The 27,238-nt window shown below is 56.0% G+C and overlaps 1 protein-coding gene across 7 annotated transcripts in view; it reads right to left on the bottom strand.

The window, feature by feature from the left end:
* COL26A1 (collagen type XXVI alpha 1 chain) overlaps positions 1 to 27,238 on the bottom strand; it is a 260,234-nt gene that overhangs the window by 214,062 nt on the left and 18,934 nt on the right. For 6 of the 7 annotated variants that reach the window (XM_064166240.1, XM_064166243.1, XM_064166244.1 and 3 more), the window contains exons 2-3: positions 14,644 to 14,766; positions 437 to 540 (exon numbers count right to left, since the gene is read on the bottom strand). In XM_064166240.1, the coding sequence (XP_064022310.1) occupies positions 437 to 540; positions 14,644 to 14,766 (227 nt within the window). The remainder of the gene's footprint in view (positions 1 to 436; positions 541 to 14,643; positions 14,767 to 27,238) is intronic. The other variant, XM_064166242.1, reaches the window with a different exon arrangement.

The following is a 27,238-nucleotide window of genomic DNA, read 5'->3' as shown; positions in this document are numbered from 1 at the left end:
CTCAGCACTCTCTGGGAACACAGATATTATTTGTGTCAGGCAGAAAACTTTCCCAATCAGCCATCCAGGGACCAGCTTTCATTAGCTGCAGCAACTGATGGCGGTGACAGGAGGCTGTGGAGCAGCAGCACAGTGACATGCAGGAAGCACATTTCTGAGGGCCTGTGCAGTGGGGAGAGCAAACATGAGCACATCTGCAAACAGTTCAGCCCTGAGGACCCATTTCATCCCCCTGCCTCTTCAGGCTTCTGTGCAGGCATTCAGTGTGGTCTGTTTTCCATGAGCAGCCTTAGAGCCTGTGTGTGACCATTCAGATAAGCAATGGGCAGTGAAGAGAACAGGATTTGTGCCTGTGTTTGAAAGGTGCAGAGCAACCTCCGGAGCAAAGCCCATCCTGCGCTGCCCTGCGAGGACAGCTGCAGCACAGCTGACTTACCCTCCTCACAGTTGCTCCCCGTGAAGCCAGGACAGCATCTCCACTCCAGTGTGGTCACGGTTCGGTAGGACATTTTGTACGTGGGCCTGATGAGAGTCCTGTAACTAACACAAGGCAGAAGTCAGCAGAATGCACCCAACCGCCCAAGGGGGCTGCTACTGGCTCACAGCACAGCCTCCTGCCTGCCAGAGCAGCCAGCTCCAGAAAGAGGAGACACAGAATAACAGAGCAAGGCTCTACCACAGCAGGGATCTGATTCAACAACCCTTATTCCTCTCCCTAAGCCCTCGAGCTCCTCAGGCTCTTCCCCACACCTCTGCCTCCAAAAACACCCCTGCACTTCATGGAGGTCTCACCACTTCCAAAGCACTGCAAGAAGCAGAGGCAATGCCTCGATGACTTCTTTCCCTCTGCGCTAGTGTGAGGCTAGCTGGAATATTTTAGTGAGAAGACCTAGATGCTAGGCTGTGAAAAGCAAACAGTGGTGATGTCTGCTTCACTCCCAGGCTTGCTGAGATGTGTGAAAACAAGAACACAAACACAGATAACACAGTTGCAGTGGCTCTCTGCTGCAGCTGCTGCCTGTACTTTTCTCCCTGGCCTGCTTTCTGTGTAACTAATCCTTCTGCTTCCTAACCCACCTGGCTGATCCTCCAACCTCACCTTGCACTAAGGCAAAGGCTGGGATAAGGTAGAGGGGTGGGAAGGAGGTGGCAGGGTGGTTGGGAGCCCCTCCTGGGGACTCTGGTTGCTGGGAGGGCTGCTGTGTTCCTGTGCTACCCTCACCTTGGATGTGTCTGTCTGGAGCTGTAAATGTTGGGACTCTCTGCTTGTATCTTGTGCTAAGCTGTGAATCTGAAGCTTCATTCCTTAGCTCCCAGCCAGCTGAGTCTAGTCTGGGTGATTTCATCAGAGTGGGGGGGCAGGGAACTCCCAAACCGTCACACCCTCAGCCAGCCCCGATCTGGGTCTCTGTCACTGACCAGAGGCTGGCTTCAGCCTTGCCGAACTCAGCGCTAACAGCTTTAAAAGGCCTCTCACAGAAGCCTCAGGAGTGTCTGCCCCCACCCCCCCATTCAGAGCTGGGGTGCACTGACACATTGGCATGACAAAGTTCATCACAGAATGGTTTGAGGGACACTTTCCACTGGACCAGGTTGCTCTAGGCCTCAGACAATCTCCCAGGCTGGAAGCCTTCACAACTGCTCTGGGCAACCTGTTCCGCCCCTGTGGGGACGAATTTCCTCCTAGTGTCTCACCTAACTCCAGCTTCTTCCAGTTTGAAGCCATTACCCTTGTCCATACCTTGTACTCCATCCCTCTGCCCAAAATCCCTCTCCAGCTCTCCTGACACACCACAACATCAGTGATCTCCAAGGAGTCTTTGCCAGCTTGCTGACCTGTGCCTCAGTTCCCCCCTCTGAACCAGGGTTATACTCTTCCCCACCAAAGCCAAGGCCCCCACAATTGGCAGCTCTGTGTATCACAAACAGCACCCCCAGGCCCCAGTTAAAGCACAAGCACCACCGTGCCCCACTGGCATTACAAATGGGCACTTCAGGGCACGCTCTGGTGGTGGAGGCAGTGTGGGGTAGTAGCTCAGGCTTGGTCTTAGAGCACTTTCCAACCTTAATGATCTGAGACCCCTGCAAGACACCAGTGACTGGAGTCAGCACGAACTGGGCAGAAGCACAAATGCCAGCTTTGCTTTGGAGCCAGCAGCCCCTCAGAGCTGGCACATCAGAGCTTCCCCAGCACGCAGCCAGACAACTGCTGCCGCTGCTCCCGGCGCACAAAGCAAACACAGAAGTTGCACTCCGCAAGCTCGCCTCCAAATTCCTACTCTGATTTAACAGCCAAAGGAATTTGGCAGGCACAGGGAGAGCCTGAAGCTTTGGGATTACAGCCTTGCAGGCTCCAGGCCAGGCAGACACTTGGGTCTCCGCAGGGATGTGCCTGATCCCGCAGTGCCAAGAGCCGCCGGGAGACGGAGCGCGGCACCAGCCTGCTCCTTCTGCAGCACTGCCCTGGGCTGGGAACCAGGCCAAAACAGAGCTAGAAACTGCATGAGCTTCACCCGCACCCCTTGGAGGGGTGGCAGGCACAGGTGTACACCAGGACAGCACAGTGGTGATGTCAGTGCTCTGAGGAGCAGTCCCAAAGGCTTGTCAGGAAAGGCTGCCCATGAATGTCTTGGAGAGAAGGCCATGGCCAAGCTGTCTTTGGGAAACTCATGTCATAGACTCAGAGAATGGGTTGGAAGGGACCTTAAATATCCAGTCCCAAGCGTCTGCCATGGGCAGCACCTCCACCAGCCCAGGTCACTAAAGGTCTCAACCAGCCTGGCTTTGAATACCTCCAGGGTGGGGGCAGCCACAACCTCCCTGGGCAGCCTGTGCCAATGTCTCCCCACCCTCACTCTCAAGAATTTCTTCCTCATCTCAGGTCTCAATCTGCCCTCCTCAAGCTTCTATCCATTCCCCCTTGTCCTGTCACTCCCAGCCCTTGTCAGAAGTCCCTCCCCAGCTCCCCTGTAGCCCCTTCAAGTACTGCAGGGTACCCTTGCTGATTCTTCATTGCAGCTGCCAAACGCAGGACCCAGCTTCTCGCACTGCTGCCAACTGTCGCGCCCTGCCTGCGCCAAGGAAGGCACTGCGCGGCGGTGGGAGGGCAGCGCTCTCTCCTGAGGGCATGGCATCCTCACTGCTGGAGCTGCCATAAAGCTCTCCGGGTCCTGCTGATCCTGACGGCTGGGATCCAGGCACTTGTCTAACGCAGGCTGGACAGAGCCAGCTCATCCCACCCGCCTCTTTGTGCCTCTGCATCTGATGGCATTCAGGAGGTTGCAGTCGGGAGGAGCTTGAGATCTTGGCACCATGCGGATGGAGGCAGACCTGCAGTGCTCTCACACAGAGACACCCAAGACACAAAGGCTTTAAGTGTCTTGCTGAGGGTCTTTCAGAACAGCTCTGGCAGGGATCAGCACCGGAACCCAAGGCTGCAGACTCCCAGCCCTGGCGTCGGACTCAAGACATCTTTCCACACGCAGGCCCCGAACCATCCGTCAGAAGTTCATGACTTTGTCACTAACACCACAGCTGGATTTGACCTTGAGATGAAAGTCTCCAGCCTTGTTAGCAGTGGCCAGAGCCAGCAAGTCTCCAACCACACTGCGATTTTAAACCCATGTTTCTGCCAACACCAAGATGTTAAAGCTCTCTCAAACTTCATTATGAAGTGTGGAGAGTGGCTTGAGCCAGACTGGAATCTTGGCAGCGGTTCTGTGTCGGGGAAGTAGCTAGAGCTTAATCCTCAAACGAGAGAGGACTTCTCGGGGCACGACAGACGTGGAGCTCAGCTGTCACAGCCTACCACCCACCCTGAATTCCCTGGAAGAGCCCTGAGCTCTGCAGCTCTGCTCAGCATCGCGCAGCTGAAGCGGTCCCAGCTCCCGTTTGCGCTACACTTCCTCACAGCATCATCCGTCCTCCACCACAGGACAGGGCTGCTGCTAGGACCTGGGGGTGCTGGCGGGTGAGAAGCTGGGTGAGAAGCTGGACAGCAGCCAGCAACGGGCACCGGCAGCCTGGAGGGCCAAGGGCAGCCTGGGCTGCATCCGAAGCTGTGTGGGCAGAGATGGAGAGAGGGGATCCTGCCCCTCTGCAGGTCTGTGTCCCGCTCTGGGGTCCTCAAGACAGGAAGGACATGGACCTGCTGGAGGGGGTCCAGAGGAGGCCACAAAGATGGGCAGGGGCTGGAGCACCTCAGGCTGAGAGAGTTTGAGCTGCGCCGCCTGGAGAAGAGAAGGCTTCAGGGAGCCCTGAGAGCAGCATTTCGGTGTCTGAGGGCACCCAGAGGAGGCTGTGGGGGGACTGCAGTGCCAGGCCGGGGAGAGCTGGTCTGGAGCAGGGGCAGGGCACAGGAGGAAGCTCTGCATGGCGAGGGGCCAGACACTGCTGCGGGTGTAAGAGCCACGGAGCTGAGCACTCCTCCAGGGGTCAGGCAGTCCCGGAGCCAGCCCCAGGCAATGTAATGTCGCTGCTCGGTGCCATCCCTCGGTGAGCTGGCAGCCAGGCCTGCCAGGCCTCCTCTGCCCTGCCGCTCTCTCGGCACCGCTGCCATGGCAGGAGGCCTGCTCATGGCCTGTGGGGGCCTGCTGAGGCCTAAGGGCAGCAGAGGCTCTGGGGAAGCAGAGGAGCAGGGGGGCCTGTGGTCTGGCCGGGCTGGGCAGGGCTAGGGGGTCTCATGCACCCTGTATGTGCGTTAGGCCTTAAGGACTCACCTGCTGTGTCCTTCTGTACCTGAGTGGGCAGAGCTCTGTGTTTGGCTCCAGTCCAACAGGAGTGTTCTTGCGCTCTTCAGGGGCACTAAAACTGCCTCTGCCCCTTAAGCCACGCCGGACACCGGAGCAGGGCAGCCTCAGGCTGGACACAAGGACGAAGATCCTCAGGGTGAGGGTGGTGGGACACGGGCACAGGCTGCCCAGGGAGGCGGTGGAGGCCCCATTCCTGGAGACACTCCAGGCCAGACGTGGTGGGGCCCCTGAACACCCTGATCTAATCAGAGATGTCCCTGCTGGCTGCAGGGGTTGGACAAGAGACCCCCGAGGCTCCCTGCCAGCCTGCAGTATGCTGTGAGCCTGTGCTGCCTGACCACATCCTGCAGCCTCCTGAGTGCTGCTCGAGGAGGGCAGCAGAGCCAACTCCTTCAGCAAAGCATCACCAGCATCGGACACCTGAAGTGCTGCCACCAAAGGAGAGAAAACATGGGGAAAGGAGAGGAAAAGAAGAAACTCGTTAAAGATCAGAAGTCTCAGGATGAAGATGTGTGGAAAACACAACAGGCAGGAACAAAAGGACTAGCAGCAGAACAGGGAAAGCTTTCCTTTGGATGCCACCCGGGCCACAGGCACTGGCACAGAAACGTGAAAAGCCACAGTAAGAGGTTAGGATGAGCCACAGCCTGCACCTCTGCTTCCCAGGCAGCCAGAGGGTGTGCTCAGCATACACAGGACCCTCACCACGAGGCTGAGAAGCAAAATCTCAGGGCTGCCACTCTGCTGCAGATGGTGTCCTGTGAGTCTAGTGCCTGAGGGCACTGGGGGTGTTCGGTCTGCAGAAGAGGAGGCTGAGAGGAGACCCAACTGTCCTCTACCACTGCCCCAAAGGAGGCTGCAGCCAGGTGGGGCTTGGTCTCTTCTCACATGCAGCAAGTGACAGGACAAGGGGAAATGGCCTCGAGTTGTGCCAGGGGAGGTTCAGGCTGAGTATTAGGAAAAAATTCTTCCCAGTAAGGGGGTCTCAGGCCCTGGTGCAGGCTGCCCAGGGAGGTGGTGGAGTCCCCATCCCTGCAGGTGTTTAAAAGCTGCAGGGATGTGGTGCTGAGGCAGGTGGCTTGGTGGCAGTGTGAGCTCTGGGGGAGTGCCTGGACTCAGTGATCTCAAAGGTCTCTGCCAAGCTCAGGAGCTCCATGGGTCGAAGATTCTATGATTTGCCAACAAGGCAGAAAAGGCTCACAGCAAGGTCCCAGGGAGTGAGGCAACACTGAGAGAATGCACAGCTAGAGGCCACTGCTCTGATCAGCCTGAGCTCCTTTTATGATCAGGTTCCTGCCTGGTGCATGTGGGGCAGGCTGTGGATGGAGTCTGCCTGGACTGCAGCAAAGCCTTTGACACTGTCTGCCACAACAAGCTCCTGGCACAGCTGGCAGCTCCTGGCTGGGACAGATTGACTCTGATATAGGTCAAGAACTGGGCCAGGCCCAGAGAGTAGTGGTGAATGGTGCCACATCCAGCTGGCAGCTGGCACCAGTGGTGTGCCCCAGGGATCAGTGCTGGGCACAGTTCTGGTCAATATCTTCACTGATGATCTGGGGAAGGGGATTGAGTCCAGCATCAGTAAGTGTGCAGATGACATCAACCTCGAAGCCGCTGTGGAGCAGCTGTGGGAGGGTAGGAGAGCCCTGCAGAGGGACCTGGCCAGGCTGGATGGGTGGGCAGAGGCCAATGGGATGAGATTGAACAAGGCCAAGTGCAGAGTTCTGCACTTTGGCCACAATAACCCCAAGCAGCACTACAGGCTGGGGACTGAGTGGCTGAGAGCAGCCAGGCAGAGAGGGAGCTGGGGGTGCTGGGAGAGAGGAGCTGAAGAGGAGGCAGCAGTGCCCAGGTGGGCAGCAGAGCCAATGGCATCCTGGGCTGGCTCAGGAGCAGTGTGGGCAGCAGGACAAGGGAGGTTCTTGTGCCCCTGTGCTCAGCACTGCTCAGGACACCCCTGCAGTGCTGTGTCCAGTTCTGAGCTCCTCAATTGAAGAGAGCTGTTGAGGTGCTGGAAGGTGTCCAGAGAAGGACAGCAAGGCTGGGGAGGAGCCTGGAGCACAGCCCTGTGAGGAGAGGCTGAGGGAGCTGGGAGTGTGCAGCCTGCAGCAGAGGAGGCTCAGGGCAGAGCTCATTGCTGCCTGCAGCTGCCTGCAGGGAGGCTGTAGCCAGGTGGGGTTGGGCTCTGCTGCCAGGCAGCCAGGGACAGAACAAGGGGACACAGCCTGAAGCTGTGGCAGGGCAGGTCTAGGCTGGATGTGAGGAGGAAGTTGTTGGCAGAGAGAGTGATTGGCACTGGAATTGGCTGCCCAGGGAGGTGGTGGAGTGACCATGCCTGGAGATGTTGAAGCCAAGCCTGGCTGGGGCACTGAGTGCCATGGTCTGGTTGGTTGGGCAGGGCTGGGTGCTAGGTTGGGCTGAAGGAGCTTGGAGCTCTCTTCCAATCTGGTTGATTCTGTGAGTCTGTGATTCCTAGATCAGATCAAGCTGCCTAACTGGTGTGAGTCAAGCCACAGGAGTGGATCAGCACACATCAGAATGTCCTCCTTGTGCCTCTCCAAGTGACTGGTGAGGAAGTGGGAATTGGAGGAGGGAGCACCAGATGAGTGATTAACTGATCTGGAGGGATGAAGCTTGAAATGCTGGAGAAGTCAGGACACATGAGGGGATGGCAACCAAGAAGCCTCATGCCTCAGCACAAAAGGATGTGTTCCCCTCACTCTCAAGAGTATCACTGAGCACAATAGCAGAGAGGACGCAAGCAAGGCCCAGAGTGGCACATTTCTGGGTCAGAGCCTCCAAGTGAAGGCCAAAGGGAAGCAGCGTGGTGAGGTCTGCCAGGGACCCAGCAGCACAGCCTGGCACACGCGGGAGGGGCCTCCCCTTCTCTGCATTTCCCCTGCCCTTTGACACTGCCAGACCAAGCTGGTTGGACACAGAGGGCACAGGAGAGGGCAGGTGTGAAACCCATTTGCATAGCACCAGAGCTGGGCTGCTGGGGTGAAGTGTTCACCGCAGATGGCATCCAAGGAGACCTCGCGAGACCTCCCCACTGCAGCAGCTTCTCTCCCCTTCCATCTGGGTCCCCGCAGTGAAACTTTCAGCAGCACTCACAAGTGGGTTTTGGGACAACAAGAGGAATGAAGCTGGCTGTTTTACTGGCAAGGAATCTGGATACCAGGATCCAGGCTTTCTCTTACCCAGTACCTGACAGCAACACAGTCCCATACCAGCCCAGTAGGTCCAACCCTGCACATAACTGGCAGGTGGGTTGGACTGGATAATCTTTCGAGGTCCCTTCCAGCCCCTGACATTCTGTGATTCTGTGACTGAAGAAGGCAGATTTAGAGTGGAGATGAGGATTAAATCCTTCAGAGTGAGGATGGGGAGACACTGGAACAGGTTGCCCAGGGAGGTTGTGGATGCTCCCTCCCCTGGAGGTATCTCTGCCCATGGCAGGAGGATTGGAACTGGATGACCTTTAAGGCCCCTTCCAACCCAAACCATTCTGCAACTCTGTGAACCATAACTACCCTCCCCAAGCCTACCAGATACCAATTACAGCAGGCAGCTTCTCTTTGGCACACAGACCAGAGACCTCCACTTCAAACCAGTGCTACAGCTGGCACAGGGACATCGTCGCTGCACTCAGAGCCCATGCTGGTGTGAACCAGCCCTGTGCAGCCCCAGCTCCTCCAGCTGCCCACAGCACAGCAGCAGTCCCCAGGGCAGGGTGCAACCAGGGGAGTCTCAGATGTGCTCCTGCAGACACTGCACAGAACACAAACCCTGCAGCTCCAGGACTGTGGAGGCCACAGAAAGTGTCTGCTGCCTCTGCCAAAGGGGAGGAAGAGGAGTCTCTGCCTCTCAGCAGAGGCTTACCAAGAGCCTCAAGGCCAGACAACAGACACCTGCACCCCTCCTACCCCAAGCTGCATGGAGCTGTACCTGACAGGCCCTCAGGCCCAAGAACAAAGGACCTGACACAGATGTTTCTATGCCACCAGAGCAACCATGTCCCCAAGTGCTATGGCCACAGGTTTCTTCAACACCTCCAGGGATGGGGATTCCACCACCTTCTTGGGAAGCAGATAGCCAGCAGCACCCAGGCATCCACACCACTCCCAGAGCTGAGAAGCCACCTTTGTGCTCCAGATCCAACCTCTTACACACCCATGGCCTCCGTGGATCCTGCTCCCAGGAGCACTGTTCAGCCTGACTTCTTATCCCTTCTTTTCCAAAGCCTTTCACTGTACATGCTGGGGAGGTACACAGGAATTCAAGACATAAGAGTTTGTGTGTGACTTCAAATAGCACTGCAATAAGCAGTGGGGTTTATTACTCAATTGACTGGAAAGAAAGAGAGGAGGATTTCCCTGTGGTGTTACTACTTCTGAAACTAAGGAGAAACATCAGCTATAGGCCAGTGTGCTGGGTGACAGATCCCCTGCTTCTCCTACTGACTCTATAGCAATAGAGGCTTCAAAAGCAGAGAAGACCAGAACGGATGGGTGTGCAGAATTCTTCCTTTGTTATTCTGCAGACCAGCTCAGAAAAGCCCTTTGGGAGCAGCATTGCATTCAGCCTCAATGGAAACAACAACAAAGGAAAGCCCAGCACTGGAAAAAACACCAAACAGAACAAGCCCTGCTAGGAGTGATGCCTCAGACAGTCAAGTGGCACCAACAGCACAGAGCTTTGCGATGAGGCCAAAGGGCTCCTGGGGTGCAAGAGGAAAGTGTGGCCAGCAGGCCAAGGGAGGATCTCCTTCCTCTCTCTTCTGCCCTAGGGAGGCAACATCTGGAGTGCTGGGTCCAGTTCTGGGCTCCCAGTTGCAGAGCCAGGGAACTGCTGGAGAGAGGCCAGGGGAGGCTGCAAAGCTGCTGAGGGGCCTGGAGCAGCTCTGGGAGGAGCAAAGGCTGAGAGCCCTGGGGCTGAGAGTCTGCAGGAGAGCAGCCTCAGAGGGCATCTGAGCAATGCTCAGCAAGAGCTGAAGGAGCTGTGGGGAGCAAGAGGCTGTGGCCAGACTCTTGTCAGTGGTGCCCAGGGACAGGCCAAGGGGCAGCAAGGGGCACAAAGTGTCAGGCAGGAGGTTGGTTGTGCAGAGCAGGAGCAAGTTGTTTGTTGTGAGGGTGCTGGAGGCCTGGAGCAGGCTGCCCAGAGAGGCTGTGGAGTGTCCTTGTGTGGAGAGCTTCCAACCTCCCCCCAGGCACTGTGCTGCTGGGCAAGCTGCTGTGGGTGCCCTGCTGGAGCAGGGGCTTGGACTGGATGATCTCCAGAGGCCCCTTCCAGCCCCATCCTGCTGGGATTCTATGAATCTTCAGCCTCTCTGAAGCCAGAAAGTGCTGCAGAGACAAGATGCTCCAAGGCTAGGGTGAAACAGCTTAGTGACCATTGAGTACAGCAGAAAACAGCAGGATAAACACAGCCTTGCTGGGAACATTGCTTTTTCCAAGAAGTAGGAGAGGAATCAGAATATCCAGCCCCATCTGAAGCAGCATGGGTCCAGGGAGGAGAGAGACATTTTCTCAGCAACAACACTTAGAAGCAGAAAATGCTTGAAGCAGTCAGTGTTTGTGTCTGGTGGCTGTCACTGGGAACCTGCCAGGCTGCTCATCACATTCATGTGCTTCCCAAGGTCCTGTTTTACCAACCACAACAGCCACACACAGAGACTCCAGTCAAAATCAGGCTGATCTTCACCATTTAGGGTCTACCAAGAAGTTATCCTTCTCACAAAGTCAGGAGGAACAGCAGGGCAAGAGAAGTGCTCTTCTCATCTTGGAGGTGAGGAGGCATCACTTGACTGCAAGGCCCAAACCATAGAAACTCCAGCAGCTGAGTGCAGGTCTCCAAGCCTTGTCCAGGCTCTGAGACCGCTCCCTGGGGCAGCCTGGAGAAGCAGTGTCCTGAGCATGGCAGGGTTGCTGCTGCACTGGGGCAGGCTGGAGAAGCAGTGTCCTGAGCATGGCAGGGTTGTGCTGCTGCACTGGGGCAGCCTGGAGAAGCAGTGTCCTGAGCATGGCAGGGTTGTGCTGCTGCACTGGGGCAGCCTGGAGAAGCAGTGTCCTGAGCATGGCAGAGTTGTGCTGCTGCAGCAAGACCATTGCTCAGTAGAAGGGGCCTGGGTTTACAAGGAGCTGGAAGCAACCATCCAGGTCTCAGAGATGAGGCTGCTACTGAAACACCAAGCTAGGGACTTGCTCCCTTCCTTCAGAGAGATCAGAGGCATCTGACTTCTGTAAGCACACCGAGGAGCTCCAGCCAGGCTGCTGGAAGGTTGCCTGTTGACTTTGTAGCACGACAAAGCAAAGGCTGACGCTGAAGCCTTCACTACACAAATGGAGAGAGTCCAAGAAGAGATCTGCTCAGTGAAAGTCTCCAGCCAAGCCTTGCTCCAAAGCAGCTCAGCACCCAAGCTAAATAAAGAGTCCGGGGCGGAGGGCAAGAGCAGAGCAGCTCATCCCACCCCAGGCAAGGTGACGACCCTGCTGCGGGAGAAGCATAGCCGCCAGCTTCCCGAGAGCAAGTGAAGAGGGAACAAGGACAGGACATCAGGGAAGCTGCTGGGCTGGGGACCTCACAGATCCTTCCCTGTCAGAGGCTTGACCCTGAGCTGCAGTTTCTGAGGGAAAGAAATTAACATGAAGGAAATGGGAGACAGGAAACTAATTCAATCCTTGTCTGGCCCTGCTGATGTCTGCCCGTAAGCAGCAGAAGCTCCTCAGCTGGCACCACGAGGCTGAGGGGTGCCCTTGCTTTCTGCCTGGAGTCTCTTTTGCTGGTGAGCAGCCTGAGAAGGAGCACTGCAGAGTGAAAGCTCTGCTCAGAGGTGGCCAAGGGCAGAACAAGGAGCAGTGGGTGCCAGCTGGAGCAGAGGAGGTGCCACTGGAGCAGAAGGGAAAGCTTCATCACTGTGAGGGTGCTGGAGCCTGGGGCAGGCTGCCCAGAGAGGCTGTGGAGTCTCCTTCTCTGGAGACTTTCCAGCTGCCCCTGGATGTGCTCCTGTGTGACCTGCCCTGGCAGGGGGTTGGACTGGATGAGCAGTGAAAGTCCCTTCCAGCCCCACTCTGTGTCCATGACAGAGGTATGGCCATTGACTTTGAGGGCTGCCATCTGCTTTGCTCATGCTTCCTCCCACTTGCAAAAGGAACAGAACGTTTGTGTCCCATCTCCTCTGGCAGGTTCCTTCATGGTGAAGAAGGTTTCTTCAAGATGTTTGGTAAGCTCCTTCTACAAACAGCTGAGCTCTCAAATGTCACTGGGCCCAGCTTCCTTCCAGGGTGTTTTCACACCGAATGAGAAGCTGAGAAGCCTGCTGCCACCCTGCATTGTCTCTGAACACCTGACTGGTCAGGCAAATGAGCCAGACCACATCTGAAACTGGAAGCATCCCACAGACACCAAGGTGCCAGCTGCAGACGCTGCTGCCAACAGCTCTGCCTCAGCTGGGCAAGAGACAAGGTGCAGGAGGAACTGCAGGAGTCTACAGAAAAAGTCTGCACCACTAACAGGAGCAATTATTTGGCACTCAGGAAACTACAGGTACGTTAACAAGGGGAAGTAAGGAAGGGTTTGGGCAATTTCAGGAGCCAAGGTGAAAGCTCAAAGGTTTCTGATGACAACTCTGTGTACAAAATGTCTGGGAAATCAAAAAGCTTCAGCAGAAGTTTGGCCACGGCAGTGTGAAATATGAATGAAGTGTTTCAAACACAGCCTCCTGCGAAACAAGACCAAAGAGACACCAAAGCAGATCTATTACCAGTGAAAAAACCCTCAACTGACCACTCGCCAAGGAGAAACTGGAGAACCAAGAGTGGGAACTGCCACACGGAAAATGGGAACTCCAGAAGAAGAGGTACAAGGAGAGATTGGGAAGGAGGAGCAGCTCTTAGGAAGAAACCACCCATGAGAGTGGTGAGGCACTGCAACAGCCTGCCCAGAGAGCCTGGGAAGGCTCCAAGCCCACAAGGGTTTAAAGCCAGGTGGGATGAGGCCTTCAGCAACCAGGGCTAGTAGGAGGTGTCCCTGTCCATAGCAGGGGGTTGGAACTGGACAAGCTTTAACGCCAAGACCAACCCAGCCCATTCTATGATCCTGTGACCTCTGGCTGTTTGAATGGGTAGTTCAACCACATCCTGGCAAGCCTAGCAACTTCCAGAGGACCCCAGCCAGTTGGTGCCCTGTGCATGAACTGGTACCAATGACAGTAACTGACTCAGCTTTGGGAGCTTGTCTACGTGGGAAACTGCTCCAGAAGCTAGGTGTAAATTCAGAGCACAGAGGCTGTTTCAGTCCTGGCCCCTTCAGCTCTGAGAATGTCTTCCAGAGAAGGCAAAAGCACTCTGTGCACTGGAAGGTGCTAGATGGGGGTAGCCACTGCATTAAGGGATACTTCCTCTTAAATGTAGGTGGGTCCTGAGCCTGTAAGCAACTGAAAGGCAAAGCAGGCTCAAGGCAAGTTTTTGACACGTCCCTGTCAGCCTGGAGAGAGGGCAGGTTGTGTCTGAAAGATATGGAGAGGCAGGAGACACAGGTGCTGTAGGGAAACCGCACTCAGACAGGTAGAGGGCACATGGCCTTTGGCCTTTCAGCAGCTGCAAGGCGTTCGGCCAAAGCTCTCCAGTGGACGTGATCAGAATTGCACACAGGGACCCCAGGAGGAGGACTCCATCCGCAGCAGCAAGTCACACGGTGCCGCTGGCGCAGCATCCCTGCCCACCCACTCCAGGCTCACTGCACCCTCCTGGACTTGACAGGTATTTAGCTTCTTACCCGACTAGCAGCAGCCTCCTGTGTGGAGAGCCAGAAACTGGCACTGCAACCTAAGCTAAAGTGCTTCACGTTGCTTGTCCCCAGTCCTGCCCCCACCCTGGGGTGCAGCTGCCCTGCCGCTAACACCGGCACTGTGCCGAGGGCACCCTCGCTGAGGCTGCAGGTGGCACAAGCCGAGTGGAAACGTTCATCAGCTTAAGGGCAGGGAGGCTCTGCAGAGGGACATGGCCAGGCTGAACGGGTCAGGGCCAACAGGCTGAGGTTCAGCAAGGCCAAATGTCAGATCCTGCCTTTCAGTCACAACAGCCCCATGAATGCTCCAGACTTGGGGCAGAGTGGGTGGAAACTGCCCAGTGCAAAGGACCTGGGGGTGCTGATTGACAGCAGCTGAACACGAGCTAGGGTGTGCCCAGGTGGCCACCAGCAGCCTGGCCTGGATCAGCAATGGTGTGCCCAGCAGGAGCAGGGCAGGGATTGTCCTTCTGTACTTGAAGTACCTCAAATCTTGGGTTCAGTTTTGGGCTTCTCCCTCTTAGAAGGACATTGAAGGTCTGTACAGTGTCCAGACAAGGACAATGAGGCTGCTGAAGGGGCTGGGAAGGAGCAGCTGAGGGACCTGGGGTTGTATAGCCTGCAGAAGAGGAGGCTGAGAGCAGACCTCATTGCTCTCTACAGCTCCCTGAGAGGAGGCTGCAGCCAAGTGGGGGTTGGGCTCTGCTCCTAGCTAACAAGTGACAGGACAAGAGTAAACAGCCTCAGGTTGCACCAGGGGAGATTTAGGTTGGATGTGAGGAACAATTTCTTCCCCAAAAGAATTGTCAAGGCCTATCCCAGGCTGCCCAGGGTAGTGGTGGAGTCCCCACCTGGAAGTGTTCAGCCAAGGTGTAGATGTGGTGCTGAGGAATGTGGCCTGGCAGTGCACTCGGTAGTGTTCACTGTTAAACTTCACCATCCTGAAGGTCTTTTCCAGCCTGAATGATTCTCTGGTCCTGAGCCACCAGCAAGCACCACATCCCATCTGACCCACTGAGCTCAGGCTCCCTTGCAGCAGGCAAAGTTACCCCATGCAGTGAGCAGTGCAGGAGGTGTGGGCAGCAGCAGGCAGGGGCTGGTTTACCTGACTAGGTTGGCACAGGGTCCTGGCCACCGGCAGCTCTGGTAAACTCGCTGGATCACCGTTTCTGATCCATTCTGCACCTGGCAGGACACTGTCCTTGTGACTGTGTAGTGACACCAATGCCTGCAGAGAGAAAGGACACTGTTAGCCCTGGTGAGACAGTCCCAGCGAGACCCAGCAGGCAGCAGGCTGTGGCAGAGCCAGACCAAGTACCTAGCAGTGAGGTAGTCTCTTCTGCCAGCTCCACTTGCTGCCTCCATTTCTCATCCCACCCTCTTCTGCCAATAGCTGCAGAAAGATTTCCCCTCGCTGCCAACCTGAACCACAAGAGAGGCAGTACGGCCTCTGCCTGGTCCTTGGAGGGCAGAGTTCCATGGTGCATCACTCAGCTCTGCTAGTATGAACAACAGGACTGCAGGAAAAACTCTGCTCCAAACCTCCTGATAGCCACAGCTGATTGTGCTGGGCTCTGCTTGCAAGGGCATCAGCTGCCAGCCTCCCACTGTTCCGAGCAGCATTCTGGGTTGGAAAAGGCTTTTTGGTGTGGTGGAGCTCACTGTTAGCAGGCCTTGGACGGGCTGGGTGCAGAGCAAGTCCTGGTGCACAAGTTTTTGCCCTAAAACCAGGCAAAGGCAGGAGCAGGAGGAACTGGTGACTCATGCTGTCTCAGAAGAAAGCAGGAGTGGGAGAGAGACCTCTCTGTGAGAAGGCAGCAGCTGCAGTGTCAGCCCTGGGCATCAGGGTCCATAGACTCCTTTCCATCTTACATGTGCCCAGGTGGCCACAAAAGCCAACAGTATCCTGGCAGTGGTGTGGCCAGCAGCACTGGGACAGGGACTGTGCCCCTCTACTCAGCACTGCTGAGGCTGCACCTCAAATTCTGGCTTCGGTTTTGAGGCCCTCACTCTGAGAAGGACATTGAGCAGCTGGAGCAGATCCAGAGAAGGGCAACAAAGCTGGGGAAGGGTTTGGAGAGCAGGGCTGAGGAGGAGCAGCTGAGGGAGCTGGGGGTGTTCAGTGTGGAGGAGGCTGAGGGGAGACCTCATTGATCTTTACAGCTCCCTCAGAGGAGGCTGAAGCCAGTTTAGGATTAGTCTCCTTTCATATGCAACAAGTAATAGGACAAGAGGAACTGGCCTCAAGTTGCACCAGGGCAGGTTCAGGTTGGGTACTGGGAAAAAATTTCTTCCCAGAATGGTTCTCTGGCACTGGCCCAGGCTGCCCAGGGAGGTGGTGGAGTCCCCATCCCTGCAGGTGTCTAAAAGCTGCATGGATGTGGTGCTGAGGGAGGTGGTTTGCTGGCAGTGGCTCAGCAGCAGTGGTGGCAGTGTGAGCTCTGGGGGAGTGGAGGACTTGGTGATCTCGAAGGTCTCTGCCAGCCTCAGCAGTTCTGCTGGCCCATGACTCTAAGAAAGCCACTGCTGGTTTCCTGTGCCATGGTTGCAGTGGGGGGCAAAGATATTTTCATTTTCCCCTTCCTTCACATGTGCCAAACACTGGGCCACACTTTTGCTTTTGTACCTCAATTCTCAGGTTTGAGAGCCACTTTCCTGCTGAGGGGGAGCCAGAACCAGGGTGACAGATGGGAACTGGAGACAGCAGCTCTGTGAGCTTTGCCTGCAGAGCAGAAGGGTCCTGGCTCCTCACCCAGCTAAAGCAAGAGTCTCTGGCACAGCTGACCCTTTCTTCTCCCAGTATCACCACGACTCCACAGCCTTCAACACCAAACTCAAACTGCTTGCCCAGTAGGAAGGGGCACCTGCACACCTGCTCTTCAGCCACAACCACAGCCAGACAGGTGGGACAGTCAGAAAGAGGATGGTTGGTACCCAGTGCCACTAGCCCAGCAGCTTGCCCTGCAGACACTGCTCCTGCTCCCTGCCTTAGCAGGGACTGTGCCCCTGTGCTGGGCACTGGTGAGGCCACACCTGGAATCCTGGGGTCAATTTTGGGACCCTCTCTCCCAGAAGGACACTGAAGGGCTGAAGCAGGTCCAGAGAAGGGCAACAAAGCTGGGGAAGGGTCTGGAGAACAGGGCTGGGGAGGAGCAGCTGAGAGAGCTGGGGGTGTGCAGCCTGGAGAAGGCTGAGGGCAGAGCTCACTGTCCCCGGCAGCTCCCTGAGAGGAGGCTGCAGCCAGGTGGGGGTCGGGCTCTGCTCCCCAGTGAAAAGTGAGGGGACAGCACGAAAGAGCCTTAGGCTGCACCAGGGGAGATTTAGGTTGGACATGAGAAGAAAATTCCTCACTGCAAGGGTTCTCAAAGCCTGGCACAGGCTGCACAGGGAAGTGGTTGAATCCTCATCCCTGGGGGTGTTTCAAGGAGGCAGAGTCACGGTGCTGAGCGCCATGGCTCAGCACCAGCCCTGGTATAGTTAGGGAATGGCTGGACTGGAGGATCTTAAAGGGTCTTTTCCAACCAAACCCAGTCTGAGTGGAAGCTGTTCAGACATGCACTGCACTGACCCCTGGCTCTGACTCACACCAGGGCAGCACTGCAGAAGGCTCAGGGCACAGATTTCCTGCCCGGCAGAACCAAGTGCAGACACACAGGAGGGGCACAGGGCAACGGCAGACGCCTGCGTCCGAAAGCGATGAAGCAAACCTCCTCCTCCTCGACCTGCCGCGAGCAGCCCTGTGCACACAGGCAGCAGCTCAGAGCACTAAGGGCAAACCTCTCCACACCTGATGCTGAGACCAGAGAGCATCATAAGGCTGAAGGCAAACAAGGTGGAGCAACCCAGGAGGAACAGCATCGCAGCACCCAGCACAGGGCTGCTGGAGGCAGACCTGCAACAGCCAGAGGGCATTTGGCAGACTCTCTGCTCTGGCAGCACCAGAGCACAGCTCCTACAGAGGAACTGGAAACTAGACCTTCCTCTCCTTAGCTTTGCCTTGCGCAGATCCAGACCCAAGGCCATCTTGCTCCCCCTAGGATGGGAGCACCAGTTTGGGAGCCTAGCACTACGTCTGCAGGTCTGGAGCTAAGCAGGTGGCACAGTGCAGGCTGCCTGTGTCCACACCTGCAGGAAAGATGATTTTCAGCTGCCTACAGAGCTGGGCTTGGCAGGGCTTTAGCTCACTGGCTGCTGCTGGCACAAGCACAGATTGCCTCTCCAAACAAGCCCAAAACTGCTGTGGTCACAGTCTGGCATCTTTGCTCCACCTGGCCCTTGGAGTGAGCTGTTCAGGTACACCTATTCCCTCACAAATCCCAGGACTTTGGCAAGCAGGTTGATCGTTTCCACCCTGGAAATGCCTTCCCTGACACGGAGATTGGTGGCCAGACCCTGTTACATCTCCTGACAGAGCCCTAAAAGCTGCTCCCATGCTGCAGTGCACAGGACAGAAGCCTGCACACTGAACTCACCACTTTCCCAGGCTCATTTCTTTGGATGACCTGCCCAGGGGCCTGTTATAAAAGGAAGCAAGCATTATGGGATGTGAGAAGCTTTCCTCAGGCTCTGCATCCATTGCTTTCCTTGCTGAAGCCATCTCTGGGTTTGCCAGGCTGAACAGGGCTGCTCTCTGCTACATCCTAGTCAAGCCACATCTACAGTGCTGGGTCCAGTTCTGGGCTCCCCAGCTACAGAGACAGGGAGTTCCCTGAAGAGAGGCCAGGGGAGGCTGCAAAGCTGATGAGGGGCCTGGAGCAGCTCTGGGAGGAGCAAAGGCTGAGAGCCTGCAGAAGAGTAGCCCCAGAGGGCATCTGAGCAATGCTCAGCAAGAGCTGAAGGAGCTGTGGGGGTTAAGGGGCTGGGGCCAGACTCTTGTCAGTGGTGCCCAGGGACAGGACAAGGGGCAGCAAGGGGCAGGAGGTTGGATGTGAAGGGGAGGAGAAAGTTGCTTGTTGTGGGGGTGCTGGAGGCCTGGAGCAGGCTGCCCAGAGAGGTTGTGGAGTGTCCTTGTGTGGGGAGCTTCCAACCCCTCCTGGGCACTGTGCTGCTGGGCATTGTGCTGCTGGGCATTGTGCTGCTGTGGGTGCCCTGCTTGAGCAGGGGTTGGACTGGATGATCTCCAGAGGTCCTTTCCAACATTGCTGTAGTCTGACAGACCATGACAAAGCAAAAGATCCTTCACTCAAGTCTAGGGACAGGCTTCCACCATGCTCAAGAGGAGCACGGTGACAGTCCCAGCACTCAAGAGTGTCCTCTAAACCACAACCCCCACAGTGGACCATGAGAGCAGAACCCAGCAGCCAGAGCCCAGAGGCACTTGAATAACCCAACCTGAAGATGGATTTCTCCCCCTTCTGTCTTTACCAAGAGAAGGAGGAGACTGGTTCCAAAGGTACCCAACCCAGGGCTGAAGGGCCTGTTCCTGTGTGTAGAACACCACACTCTTGGCTTCCAGCAACAGTGCAATTTTCCTACAAACACAGCTTGTAGGGGTCAGGTTTTCCCTATGGCACAGCAGCAGGTGAAAGCCTGGAGCATCTCTGGGAAGCTAGGGACCACTGCAGACAGAATGGCACAGCCACTCTGACAGAGAGAGGGTAAACTGGCAAAGCCACCCCAAGGTTTCTCTTTGCAAGCCAAAAGCCAGCAAGAGAAGTCTCCAAAATGCAAGCAGGCTTCAGCCAAGGTGCTGCAAGCCCCCCATGGCTTGGAGAGATTCTAAATGACCCTTCAGATTATACACAGATGCTGGCCAGAAAGGTTCAGGACTTCACTGGCAGGCACCCAAGATGGCAGAGGACCTATTCCTGCTCACTCAGAATATTCCAACCAAGCAAACCAAATGAGCCAAAAGGCAGCTCTCGAAGGACTCAGCAGCAGCATGTTCAGGTCAATGCCCCACAGCACTCTTCCACCACTTTGCTGAGAGAGGCAACTCCTGCTTGCTCTATTTTCCCCTAGTGCTTTCCAGAGGGACTCCTCCACTCACACCTTACTGAATTATTGGAAGACTTTCAAGGACAACTGAGGCTCTTCAGACCATGACCTGCAAGCTACTGAGTGAGTCTGAAGGCAGGGCTCCAGACCAAGAGCTCCTGTCCTGATCACAGCAAGACACTGTTCCCGGGGGAAATATGAGTGTTGATGCCAGCAGACATCCAGTCACATTTACTGTGGAGGTTCAGGATGGCTCTTTCAGGCCAGCTACAGCAAACAGTTCAACAGTTTGTTCCATTTGGAGACACTGAAAGATGCTGTTCTGAGCTTAAACACTCCCCTGCCTCAGCAGATGTCAGGAGGAAGCTGCCTGCTCTCTGCTGACGCACCAAGAGCAGTGGCACAGGGCTTAAGAGGGGACAAGCAAGCCTGACACTGCAGCTGGACTGAAAACACAGGGAGCTCCAGCTGCATTTCCCTCCTGAACAGGGAGGCAGTCCTGGTCTGCACCCCGCCAGCTTTCTGAACCTGCTGCTCAGCAGCTTTGTTTGGATGAGCAGCTCCTCCCCTGGAGCTTCTGGGGTCCTACAGCCTGTAACCTGTGGTGGCACAGACAAGCAACTGCTGCGACTAGAGAATCCTGGAGCCACAAGGCTGAGAGCTCCACCACATCAGAGCTTCCCTCCTGACCAGCACAACTGAATCAGCATAGAGCACTCCACAGCCAGGAAGACACTGACACACCAAGCTTCTTCCCCTCCTCACACTGCTGCTTCCCAAAGCCCTCACCCAAGGCATTCCTCCTCCCATGCACCCACTGGGAATGCTCAGAAAGACTCAGACCACAGCAAACCTCCAGGGCCAGCCTCAAAAGCAATGTTTGCTTCTCTCCTAGTCCGAACTGCTGGCTTTTAGTCAAGCTTCTCAGACTTCCTGGGGTCCCTGGAGGATCTGCTGGGAGTTCACAAGAGCAAAACCCACTGGTTGTTGGCAGGTTTCATTCGGCTGGACAAGTGATGACACAGTGGACCACGTCAGAGGCCAGCAGGCTGAGCTCCTCAGGGCCCAGCAAGCAGCCTGCTTAATCAGGACTCTGCAGCCTGAGAAGCAGAGCAGCCACATTCCTGCCTAATCACTCGGTTCAGGGGGACAGGCTCAGCTCCACACACAGACCTGACCTGCTGCTGTGCCCCCGTAAGGACAGACCTACAGCAGGCAGCACCTACCACACTCAGGCCCTCCTGGCTGCTGTGCTGGCTGGAGGCAGGACACAGCTGCAGCTCCTGACCCCCCCGGCCTGGCAGGGCAGGGGAAACTGCACCTCAGCACAAACAGCCCTGCAAGGCAGACCCTGAGCACAGCCACCATGCTGCTGGGGGCTCAACAGAACGGAGGCTGAGGGTGGGCTCAGTGCTTCTGACTAAGGCACAGAGGTCATAGAAGTGCTGAGGCTGGAAGAGATCTTCCAGCGCTTCAAGTCCTGCACTCCCCCAGAGCTCACACTGCCACCACTGCTGCTGCGCCACTGCCACCCAACCTCCCCCAGCACCACATCCGCGCAGCTTCGCAACACCTGCAGGGATGGGGACTGCACCGCCCCCCGGGCAGCCTGGGCCAGTGCCTGAGAACCCTCCTGGGAAGAAACTTCTCCTGATAACCAGCCTGAACTTGCCCTGGCACAACTTGAGGCCATTTCCTCTTCTCCTGTCACTTGGTGCAGTCGAGAAGAGACCAACCCTCAGCTGGCTCCAGCCTCCTTTCAGGCAGCTGCAGAGAGCAAGGAGGTCTCCCTCAGCCTTCTCTGGTGAATAAACACCCCCAGTTCTCTCAGCCATTCCCCACAAGATTTGTCTTCCAGGCCCTCCCCCATCCTGGTTGCCCTCTGGGCCTGCTCCAGGCCCTCAAAGTCCTTCTTGGAGCGAGGGGCCCAGAACTGAAGCTCGTATTTGAGGTGCAGCCTGAGCAGTGCTGGGCAGAGGGGCACAGTCCCTGCCCCGGTGCTGCTGGGCCACCTGAGCACAGCCACACAGCACCACACAACAGCTCCAACCACCCAGCCCCAGCTGGCCAGGACAGAAGCCAGCAGAGTCCTTCTGGGAGGGAGGAGGGGAAGGAAGGAAAAGAGAGTTTACAGGCAGGCTGGTTTCAGCAGCACTGGGCATGGGTCCGGGCATGAGCTGACCCTCTCCACTCCCCAGACACTCCAGCAGGCTCTCGCTGAGGTTGGCACTGCTGCTGCTTGTGACTTGCCCTAAAGCTCTGTGCTGTCTAAACAACTGCACTGAATCACGCCTTTTGTTTCCACGGGGATAAGGCACTGCGTGTTACACTTAGCAGAGATCAGCATTTAGGGCACAGCAAACAGCAGGAGTGTTTGGATAGCTAGAGAGATTTCCCCAAGTTTCCTCAGAACATTTTTCACTGGAGCTATCCCCTTCCCTGAATTCCTAGAGAGGAATTCCAATAAAATCAGAAGGTGACTGACTTTCACCAGGGAAAAGTTGGCTTTTCTTGCTGCAGGAGAGCAAACTGCCCTGCTCTCCGTGCAGACAGCAGGCAGCCCACACCTCCTGTGCTGCAGCCCACCCTGAGCAGGGCTTAGCTATTCCCAGGCTGAGGCAGGAGCTGCCCTCTACATGCCAAGGAATCCAGATCCAAAGGCTGCCAGGCTCTCGGGCTTCTCTCTTCCTGAGCCATGCAGTTCTACATCATTCCTGAACCTGCTTTGCCTCCCGCCAGGATCAAGCTTGCAGCTGATCAGCTGCCTAGGTCCCTCACTGTGATTCTCTATTGCTGTGAGCTGCCCAAGAGCCGCCTCAGCACCTTCTGGAAAGCTCAGATGAAAGCCAGGCTGGCCTCAAGGTTCTCTTGCTCTTGGCCGTGTCGGTGCTGCCGGCCAGCGACAGCACAAGGGGGACAGCACCGAGTGAACTCAGGAGCTTCCACCGCAGCAGTAGCCCAAGGGACCCATGAGAAAGCTGGGGAGGGACTTGACCAGGGCTTGGAGTGACAGGAGGAGAGGGCATGGGTTGGAGCTTGAGGAGGGCAAGCTGGGACTCTGAAGGTCTCCCCAGGTTTTTAGGGTCCAAGGTGCCATTCAACTCACAGCCCAGCAAAGAGCCAGCTACAAAATTCAGCTCTGAGCAGCCTCCCAGCACTGAAACGTTGAGAGCTGATAAACTGATTCAGAACTGGAGCCTGCCCCAGCATTACTAAGGGATCAGGAAAAGGGACATGAGGCAAACCTCACAGCGACCAATAAGGACGAGGGCAGGGTGCTGCCTCTGGGGAGGAATGACAACCGGCACAGGACAGGCTGGGGCTGCCCTGCTGGAGAGCAGCTCCGTGGAGAAAGGCCTTGGAGTGCTGGTAGGCAGCAAGTTCTGCATGGGCAGCAATGTGCCCCTGTGGGCAAGAGAGCCAATGGCATCCTGGGGGGCATCAGGCAGAGTGTGTCCAGCAGGGCTAGGGAGGCTGAGCATCTCCCTATGGAGAGAGGCTGAGAGCTGTGGGGCTGTTTGGTCTGGAGAGGAGAGGACTGAGAGGAGATCTGAGCAGTGTCTACAGACACCTGAGGGGTTGGTGTCAAGTGGAGGGGGCCAAGCTCTTTTGGGTGGCGTACAGCAATAAGATAAGGACCAATGGATACAAACTGGAACAGAGAAGGTTCCAGCTCAACATGAGGATGCTGGAGACTAAGGGTGGTGGAGGACTGGAGCAGGCTGACCAGAGAGGTTGTGGAGTCTCTTTCTCTGGAGACTTCTCAAACCCTCCTGGATGCATTCCTGTGCAGACTGCCCTGGGTGGCTCTTGGCAGGGGGGTTGGGCTGGATGATCTCTGGAGGTCCCTTCCAACCTCTGTGCTTCCATGAGTGCTCTGCCACCACACAGCTTGCAGAGGGCTGCAAGGCAGAAGACAGGCCCAGTAATCTCGCTGTCAATACTGCTGTTTTATGGATGCCTTCCTCCCACCCAGGGCTTCAGAGCCACCAGCAGAGGTTACCCTGAGTGCTGTGGAGAAGGGAGAAGCATCTCTGTAGCGGCTCATCCACCTGGGGAGAGCAGGAAAGCTGGAAGCCAGCTGGGGGTTCTGAAGCCAGACAGCAGCCATTGGAAGGAGCTGAGAGCCAGAGGCATGAATAAGACAAGTTCCAGGTCTCCCACTCTGCTGTGTTGATCAGACTAAGCCCAGAAGGAGCTCCAAACTTCCTGCATGCACCACAACCAGCCCCTGCAGTAACAGCTGGGAGAACAGTGGCCATAAAGAGAAGTTCTGGCTAGAAGCCTGAGCTGGGACAGATCATCTGGTACCTGCCGACAGCACAACCCTGCCCAGGGCTCAGCACCTGCTGCGCTCACTGCACTTCTGCTACTCATTTGCCCAAGCCTGAAGTTTTCCCACACAAAGAGCATTATCAGAGGCTGGCACAGGGAGTTTAGTCCTAGAGGAATCTTTCACCTTGTGAGGAAAAGGCAGCTCAGGCTGCACTACAGCTTTAAGCTTCAGCAGGTGCTGCAGCCAGGCCCTTTTAATTGTGCTCCCCTTGCCTCCTCGGGTGCGTGATTGAGCTTCCAAACAGCATTACCTGGAGGGCTGAGCTTGCTTCACTTCAGAGGGAACTTGCCTTGTCCTTCTGCACCCACTGATGTTGCAGGGCTAAAGGAAAAGCTTCTTCCTACTGGAATCTCTAACAGCCTGGAAGCAGAACTGCCAAACAGTATGGAGCCAGGGACACAACTGTTTCAGAGACACAGAGGGTCCAGGTTCCCAGAGCAACATTCATCTCCTTTGCCCATGAGACCATTTCTGCACTTCCAGTCTGTCGCCTCCTTCACAAGGCACCTCCCGACTCCTGCAGCTAAGGCAGGGGGGGCTCTGGTGGTGCCAGCACTCATCTGTCAGAGTCGTTCACACAACAGATCCTCCCTGCACAGCAGCACGGAGAGAAGTGCAGGATACAGCAGAGGCAGGTGAGGACTGCGAGGTCGAGCAGGCAGCAAGCATCAGGTATAACTTAACCATACTCAGTCACAGAACCACAGAACTGTTTGGGTTGGAGGAGGCCTCTGAGGTCATCCAGCCCAACATCAACCCAGCACCACCAGTGCCACCAAACCATGTCCCCAGGTGCCATGGCCACACGGTTCAGGAGCACCCAAGGATGGGGACTCCACCACCTTCCTGGGCAGCCTGTACCAATCCCTGATCACTCCTGCAGCAAAGAAATTTTCCTCATCTCCAACCTAAGCCTCCCCTGGCACAGTTTCAGGCCATTTCCTCTCTTTCTATCAGCTGGGAGCAGAGCCCAACCCCCACCTGGCTCCAGCCTCCTTTCAGGGAGATGTGGAGAGCAATGAGCTCTGCCCCCAGGCTCCTCCAGACTCAACCGCCCCCAGCTGGGCAGTCCAGGCGTGCATCTCTGTGTGCATGCAGAAGGGAAACAAAGTGAGAGGGTCAGAAGGAGGATTTCCCTGGCCTGATCCCTACCACCCTGCTGCTCCCAGCTCGCTGCTGACAAGCTCCCACTGAACCAGACAAGAAACACGAAACCATCATCAGCTTCACCAGGAGAAGGAAAGCAGTGAGCCCGGGACTGAGTGCTCAGAAATCACAGGGGGTTCACTCCTTTGAAGTGCTTTGCTTTCACAGCCACCCTCCTAGGCACTCACGGCTTTTGCTGCTCCTCCCCCAGGCTTCTCACTGATAAGTCAGGAGCAGCTTCCAGTGTTCCAAGGGGGAGGAAAGAGGAAATGTACACAAATGTCCATGGAATACTTGTCAAATTGGACTGAGTCGATGGAATTTGGCACTCAGTATCCATGCAGGGTGGAAATCACACACAAGGACAACCAGACTGTTGCTTCTGCAGCCCAAAAGGTCCTTGAATTGGAGCCTTTCAAAGAGGAACCCCAGCGTAAGCATTTCTGCACAGCTGGAGAACCTGGCTGGGGGCATCTCAGACCTTCACACTGTCAGCAGATCCACAGGACTGGTTTGTGCATTCCTGGAAAGCTTGACCTTGGAGAGAGGGCTGAGGGCAAGGGGGGAAATATCCTTAAGACACTGATTGAAAGCACAGAGGTAGGATTTGGACCAGCAGCTCTTGCCTGAAAGACAGCCCCGTGCCCAGAGGCAACGTTTGGCACCTGGCTGTGTCCTGCTCTGAAGATCAGAGAACGGTTTGGGTCAGAAGGGACCTCCAAAGCTCATCCAGCCCAGCCACCTGCACTCAGCAGGGACAGCCTCCACTAGAGCAGGTTGCTCACAGCCTTGTCCAGCTTCACCTTGAATATCTTCAGGGATGGGGCCACAACCACTTCCCTGGCAATGTTGCAGTCTTCCAGCAGCCTCCTGGTGCAGAACTTGTTCCTCCCATCCAATCTCAATCTGCTCTGTTCTCATTTCAAACCACTGCCCTCATCCTGTCCCTGCAGGTCTTTAGGAACAGTCTCTCTGCAGCCTACTTGCAGCCCCTTCAGGCACTGGCAGCAGCTCTAAGGTCTCCCTGGAGCCTTCTCCTCTCCAGGCTGCACACCCCCAGCTCCCTCAGCTGCTCCTCCCTGGTGCTGTTCTCCAGACCCCTCCCCAGCTTCATTGCCCTTCTCTGGACCTGCTCCAGCCCCTCAATGTCCTTCTTGGGAGTGAGGACCCCAAAACTGACTCCAGGACTCCCCAGTGCCCAGTCCAGGGGGACAATTCCTGCCCTGCTCCTGCTGGCCACACCACTGCTGATCCAGGCCAGCATGCAGGTGGCAATTTAAAGTGCTTCATGTTTTTCCTGCAGCTAGAGTAGAGATGTAGCTGTCACTGCAGACAGGGACAGCCTTTTGCTAGCTGAAAAAAAAAAATGCACTGAAGGAGATGCCACAGACCAAACATGGCTTTTTCTCTTTAAGGGGATTGAGATTTGGTTTCCTGTGCTATTTCAACACACAAAACTGTCCTGAGGGCACAGAAAGGCATTGAAAAGCAAATCAGAGCTTCAGCTTCACAAGTGCTAGGGTACAACTGGGAATGCCTGTGGAGGCAGCTGTGTCAGGTACACACAACCCAGAGCTCTTCTAGAGACAGTTCTTCCACCTGCCCTCCCTCCTCTCCTTCAGCCAAGGTGTTCCAGCAGTTCAAGGAACATTCTGGCTGAAGGAAAAGAGGTTGTAAAGGAGCTTGTGGGCTCAGGCATACAAAGGACTCTGCACAGACCCTTCTAGAGTAAGAATCTACCATGTAGCTGCTCATCATTACTGGAACTAGGATCTGCTGAGCCAAGGAGACCTCTTTCTGCAGTGAGGTTGCAGTAAGTGGAACAAAGGCTCAGCCTATGTCAGGTGGCTGCCACAGAAAGGACCAGAGCTGACAACACCCTCAGGGAAAGTGCTGCAGAAAGACTCTCTGCTCAGATGCAAGCGAGGCCTGCAGCCTGATCATCTTTGCAGTGCTGGAGCAGGGATCAGGAATGAGAAACCTTTCCAGTGGTGTTGGTCTCTTCTCCCTAGTAAGAAGTGACAGGACAAGAGAAAAGGGCTTCAGGTTGCCCCAGGGGAGGTTTAGGTTGGACATCAGAAGAAACTTCTTCACTGCAAGGGTTCTCCAAGACTCCTCAGGGAGGTGGTGGAATCCCTGGCCCTGGAAGGGTTTCAGAGAGGCAGAGCTGTGGTGCTGAGGGGCAGGTCTGAGGGCTCAGCACCAGACCTGGCAGAGTTAGAGAATGGTTGGACTCAAATGATCTTCAAGGTCTTTCCCAAACAGTTCCATGGTTCTAGAC

The sequence above is a fragment of the Pogoniulus pusillus genome, chromosome 27 (genome assembly GCF_015220805.1).
Source record: "Pogoniulus pusillus isolate bPogPus1 chromosome 27, bPogPus1.pri, whole genome shotgun sequence".
NCBI lineage: Eukaryota > Metazoa > Chordata > Aves > Piciformes > Lybiidae > Pogoniulus > Pogoniulus pusillus.
The sequence above is the reverse complement of the archived record's forward strand: the minus strand, read 5'-3'. Positions and strand labels throughout refer to the sequence as shown.